Below are 5,713 nucleotides of genomic sequence, written 5' to 3'. Positions count from 1 at the left end.
CTTTTCTTGGTTAACTGAAGATAAGAGTGTCATGGGCTTTTCTGCCTGGGCTGGCTTTGAACCGTGATTCTCAGATCTCAGCCTCCTGAGTAGCTAAGAATACAGACCTGAGCCACCAGTGCCTGGCAGAAATTCTGAATTTTATGCTTTTTAAAATCAGTGCTGGTCCTTATGGCCTGGGTGCTGTCCCTGAACTTTTGTGCTCAAGGCTAGTGCTCTTCCACGTGAGCTACAACTCTACTTCCGGGTGTATTATTTTTTGTACTTAATTGGCAGTAAGATCTTGCCTGGGATGGCTTTAAGCTGCGATCCTCAGAGCTCAGCTTCCTGAGTAGCTAGGATGACAGATGTGAGCCACTGGCACCTGGTGATTAATTCAATTTTTAAGGGTCATTTATTAGTCAGATATATCAATGGTTTTCTTTACTACATTTTTCCCCCCTGGAACCTATCATACTTAAGATGGGTTGTGATCTCTAAAATCTAAAAGTTTTCATGTATGGGGAATCAGGGAGATTGAAGGGCTTTTAGGATCACTGAAACGGCAAAACCGCGGTAAAGGAGGGCTCACGAAGCTGGAGAACGTTGGTCGAACGTGACTCACGCGTCACACAACATCACAGACGGTGTCTTAGAAACTATACACAAAGTAGCTGAGGAATCTCGTTACTGGCCAGTTGGGGCTTAAGCTTCAGAGCTTCAGGCTGACCGGAGTGATTTGGGATCGCTGGTGCAGCGGAATCTCTGCTACTCGACGTTTACGGACCGATTTCCTGAGAAAACTTCTTAATTCGAAGGTAAGGAGCGCTATTCAATCCCTTTTTACTTTGTCTGAGATGAACAAGCGTCGAGTGAATGAGCCAGTAGACTTCGGGTGAGTTTGGTAGGACAGCCCATAACCAATAGTAGTACTCCGTAGCCAAAGAAGGTCCTTATCCTCCTGTTCATGGGTGACTGAGCAACCATAGGGCTTGATGAAGATGTGGCTGGACGAGTAAAGGGGAGAAAGGAGGAGAGTGATTCAACGTGAAGGTAGGTCAAGTGTTAGCAGTGTGTTCAGAGAGATAATCTGAAACGAAAGGGCTTGACAAAGACAGACTCTGAGGTCCTTACTGAATATCAATCAGCGCATGCTCACTATAGGCCTTCAAATTGATGGGATTGGGATTGGGATTGGTGAGCTGCTGGCACCAGGATTTTTTTTTCTGGTCCTGGCTGGCTTCAAATGGCGATCTTCAAATCTCAGCCTCCTGAGTAGCTATATTTACAGGCATGAGCCATCAGTGACTGGCAAGGCTTTATTTATTTATTTATTTTAACTTAGGACTTGCTTTAGAAATATCGAATGAAAAAAATTACAATCAAATGTGTGTGGAAATAATTTCTTTGATGCTACAGTCTTCAGTTCATGTTTTTCTAATTTCAGTTACCATGAGTACTTGGAAAATACTCCAAACTAACGACCGGAAGAGCGATAAGAACTCATCAAACCTTATTGTCATGAAAAAAGTAGTGAGTGTTTTAATACCTTATTTCCAATGGCAGGGGCTTTATTTTTTCTGAAATAAATTAGTTGAAAAACAAACAAAAATGGTAACAAATGATACTATTGTATAAAATATTTCTCTGCTGAAAATGGTTGAAAATTGAATTTCCTTAATGAGATATTGAGCAAGAAGACTTTCTATTACTGTATGAAAATGAATGCTATAAGCCTGGTACTAGTTCCTATGATTTCCCTGTCTTGGTTAATAGATTTTTAAATCATTAATAATACCAAATAGTACAGAGATGCGTAAAAGTTTCCAGAATTATTGATCCTTGCAGGTAACTTCTTAATTTTTTTGGACAGTCCTGGGGCTTAAACTCAGGGCCTAGGCTCTGTTCCTGAGCCTCTCTGTGCTCAACGCTAGCACTCTACCACTTGAGCCACCATGGCACTTTTAGCCTTTTCTGTGTACTGAGGAATCTAACTCAGTGCTTCATGCATGCTAGGCACATTCCCAGCCCCTCTTAACTTATTTTCTATTTAAGAAGAGTAACTATTTTTGTGTTGTTGGGTATTGCACCCAGAGCCCTCACTCATTTTCTTCAAAGAAGAGGATAAAACAAACCTTTCCATATCTGTAGTTTTCTCACAGAGTTGTATGTATATTTGGGCATTTTTGCCATATGCTAATAATATTTGCACCAACTTCCTACCCAAAATCCAGAAACCAGAAAAAGAACAGTGTAAGAAAGTAGACGTAGTCACGGAAGAAAACATTGTTATGCAGGAATTGAATGAAGAAGATGATGTCACCGATATTAATACCAACGATGTGAAGAAACTGGACGAAGAACCTTGTGAGAAAGAAGAGCCAACTGTTGAAGAAGAAGTGGTGGAACCAAAAATGAAGCAGGAAGATGAAGTTATTGTAATCAACAGCGATGGTATAAAAGAATAATTTCTATTTTCAGTGACACTAGTGAGAAAAATAAGTAAAGCATGCCTTGAAAATTGGCTGGGAACCTATTTGGAAAGGAAACAAGTGGTATAGTTAAGCCACAGCTCCACTTTAGGTTTTTTTTGGCAGTTAATTGGAGATAAGAGTCTCATGCCCCAGCTAGCTTTGAAAGGTGATCCTGAGATCTCAGCCACCTCAGTAGCCAGGTTTATAGGCTCCTTGCATTCTTAATGCATCACAATTTTTAAATACTAGCACACAGAGCTTTATTTAACAACACTAATTTATGCTTTACTGCTTTTATCCTTTTATTTTCTTAAGATTCCGACTTAGATACTAACATGGACTTCAAAGAAGTTGAGATAATCAATCTTATTGGTAAGCATGAAGATAACCCTTACGGGAAAGGGAAAATACTGCCTAATGCAGGGCATGCTAAACTTTCAGAAGCAGGTAAGTTATCTTTTAATTGTGGAAGCCATGGTGCTACACTTTTCTAAAGCACTGTATTTTAGTCACATGTGAGTAAGTAGGGTTACAGGCATGAGCCACCAGTGCTGGCATCGGTTGCCATTTTAGGGAATGGAAGTTTACAGCAAGAGCTTTAAGGAGCTACCTCAGAGAGGGAAAGAATAAAAAAAAAAAGAGCTTCAGCCATCGGGTAGTTTGATTTATCTATTAGTATGGAAATGCAAGTTTCAGGACCTCTGTTAGAAACATGTGGAAACTTTTCAAGAAGCCACTTCTTATTTTCTTTCATTATTTTCTTCCTATTAAAGATTCGCCAATCGTGCTCTCAGACAGCGATGACAATAGCTATGGGAACATGAATGAAGATACCAACGACAGTGATGTTATATTTGTGCCATCAGAAGCAAATGAGAACAAAACAAAGTAGCTAATTTCTGTTTTATTTATTTTACTGTTTTATTTACACGTACTCAGACTTTTGTCCCCTGATTTTACTCTCATTTTACCCAGCTACAATACAAAGATGTCCTTTTTTGTCAGTTGTGGGGCTTGAACTCTGGGGCTGGGTGCTATCCCTGAGCTCTTCAGCTCAAGGCAAGCACTCTACCACTTGAGCCACAGCACTACTTCCAGTTTTCTGGTGGTTAATTGGAGATGAGTCTCATGGACTTTCCTGCCCAGGCTGGATTTGAACCGTGAGCATCAGATCTCAGCCTCCTGAGTAGCTAGGATTACAGGCATGAGCCACCAGTGCCCAGCTTAAGATGTCCATTTTTATTTGATATCTAGTATTTCTCTCTTATTTCCTCAGCTTGTGATTTACAATTAAGGCAAGTCTGTAAAATGAGATGCCTTTCAGAGTTAGTGTATATTACTCTCATAGATGCCACATTTTATATTCTACTGGAATAAATAAGAAAGACCTATTAGAGAGATCCAAAAGTTAACAAACAAATGAACATTTAAAAAATTTATTTTATTCACAAAAGTGACTGCATCAAAGAAGTCTCAGATGAAACCGTGGTTGAAGAGGAAAGTCCCGCAAAAAAGGCCAAAATTGAAGAGGAACAGTAAAGTTAACATGATGTAGGTTTATATCTATACTGTTACAAGGGTATTTAGTCAGTGCAAGCAACCTGGGTATCTTTTAATTTAAACTGTGATTCTCCTGTCTTTCAGCCTACCAAGTACCTAGGATTGCAGGTGGGAGCCACTGGCACCTAGCATTGACTGATTTTTTTTTAAAAAAATCACTAATTTTGCCTTCTACTTAAAATTATTATTAAATGTAAAAGGTGCTGTTGGCTCAGGCCTGTAACCTAGTTAGCCAAAAGGCTAAAATCTGAGGATCTTGAATCAAAGCCAGCCCAAATAGATAAATCCTACAGACACTTATGTCCAATTAGCCAGCAAAAAAGCTGGAAGGGGAGCTGTGGATCAAGTGGTAGAGTGTTAGCTTTGAGCAAAAAAGCAAAGTGAGAGTGCACAGGCTCTGAGTTCAAGCCCCAAGACCGTCACACAAAAAAGTTAGCATTCATATGCTTGAAAATACACATTACCATAGAAGTCAGTGTGGTGGTTAGAGTTCTGGTTTTACCTCTATCTTATAAAACCAAAACTCTGGTTTCCTTTTTAATATCTCAGTAAAGGAAATGGCACTGTAGCTCAAGTGGTAGAGCGCTAGCCTTGAGCTAAAGAGCTGAGGGACAGCTCTCAGGCCTAGTGTTCAAGCCCCACAACTGACAAAAAAAAATAATGGGTTAGTATCTCAGTAAAATTCTGCTTATTCATGAACCTAACTCTTACATTTATATTTTAGGTAATATGCGGGCAGAAGTAAAGAAGAAAATTAAATTGATATGTGCAGTCAAAATTTTGGCTTATTAAAATTGTTTCAATAAACCTCTGAAAATGTTTCTAACTAAGCAAAATGTCTTTTTTTCAGGAAGTTGATGTTTTTGTATCTTAAAAACTTTTCATGTGCTCTGTTTAGAGTTGATTGGTACATGGAAGAATTCTGAGGTATAGTATATTGATATTTTTGTGCCTGGAAATCTTGCTGCATTTGCTTATCTTATTAGTTTATCACTACATGTGTTTGGATTTTCATTTTTCAAGTTTTTTTTTTTTTTTTAGAGAAAGTCTTGCTATGTAGCCTATGTTAACCTAGATTTCACGATCTTTCCAGCCTCAGCCTCCTGAGTTCTGTGATAACACGTGTGGCCATCACATTCAATTTTTTTTAATCTTTTAAATGTTTTTGCCAGTCCTGGGGCTTGAACTCAGGGCCTAGGCATTGTTCCTGAGCTTCCTTTTGCTCAAGGCTAGCACTCTGCCACTTGAGCCACAATACCAGCCCTTTAAAAATTTTTTAAACATACATGACCATATACAAATAATAACTTTTGCTTCTTTTTGGATCTTTATACATTTTTGGGTGTGTGCCAGTCCTAGGGATTGAAATCAGAGCCGGAGCTCTGTCCCCGAGCTTCTGTGATCACAGCTAGTGCTCTACCACTTGAGCTACAGCTCCACTTCCTGCTTTTTGGTGGTTAATGGGAGATAAGAGTGACACAGACTTTCCTGCCGGGCTGCCTTTGAACTGCGATCCTCAGATCTCAGCCTCCTGAGTAGCTAGGATTACAGGCATGTGCCACCAGCAGTCAGCTGGAATTTTTTTTTAAACTTTTTGATATGCCAGTGAAGCTATCAGAGTCTGAAGTTCTCTTGACAGGGAAGTTTTTAATTAATGATTCAATCTTAGTAGAAATAAGAATTTTCTCATATTCTATTTT

General features: G+C 39.2%; 1 protein-coding gene across 2 annotated transcripts; it reads left to right on the top strand.

The window, feature by feature from the left end:
- Positions 1-481: 481 nt before the first annotated feature.
- Positions 482-4,822, top strand: LOC138839605 (FK506-binding protein 5-like). 2 transcript variants are annotated; one of them, XM_070039171.1, is made up of 7 exons: positions 482-797; positions 1,427-1,512; positions 2,214-2,433; positions 2,769-2,825; positions 3,227-3,341; positions 3,908-4,004; positions 4,738-4,822. In XM_070039171.1, exons 2-6 carry the CDS (start codon positions 1,432-1,434, stop codon positions 3,990-3,992), a joined length of 558 nt encoding a protein of 185 aa, XP_069895272.1. In that variant the 5' UTR covers positions 482-797; positions 1,427-1,431; the 3' UTR covers positions 3,993-4,004; positions 4,738-4,822. The 2 variants fall into 2 exon arrangements, with proteins under 2 accessions (XP_069895272.1, XP_069895273.1); XM_070039172.1 differs by having other exon boundaries at positions 500-797; positions 2,277-2,433.
- Positions 4,823-5,713: the final 891 nt, after the last annotated feature.

Source organism: Dipodomys merriami, unplaced genomic scaffold (assembly GCF_024711535.1).
Source record: "Dipodomys merriami isolate MVZ:Mamm:240054 unplaced genomic scaffold, mDipMer1.0.p SCAF_3, whole genome shotgun sequence".
In the NCBI taxonomy this organism is placed as follows: domain Eukaryota; kingdom Metazoa; phylum Chordata; class Mammalia; order Rodentia; family Heteromyidae; genus Dipodomys; species Dipodomys merriami.
This window is presented reverse-complemented; position numbering and strand designations above follow the sequence as displayed.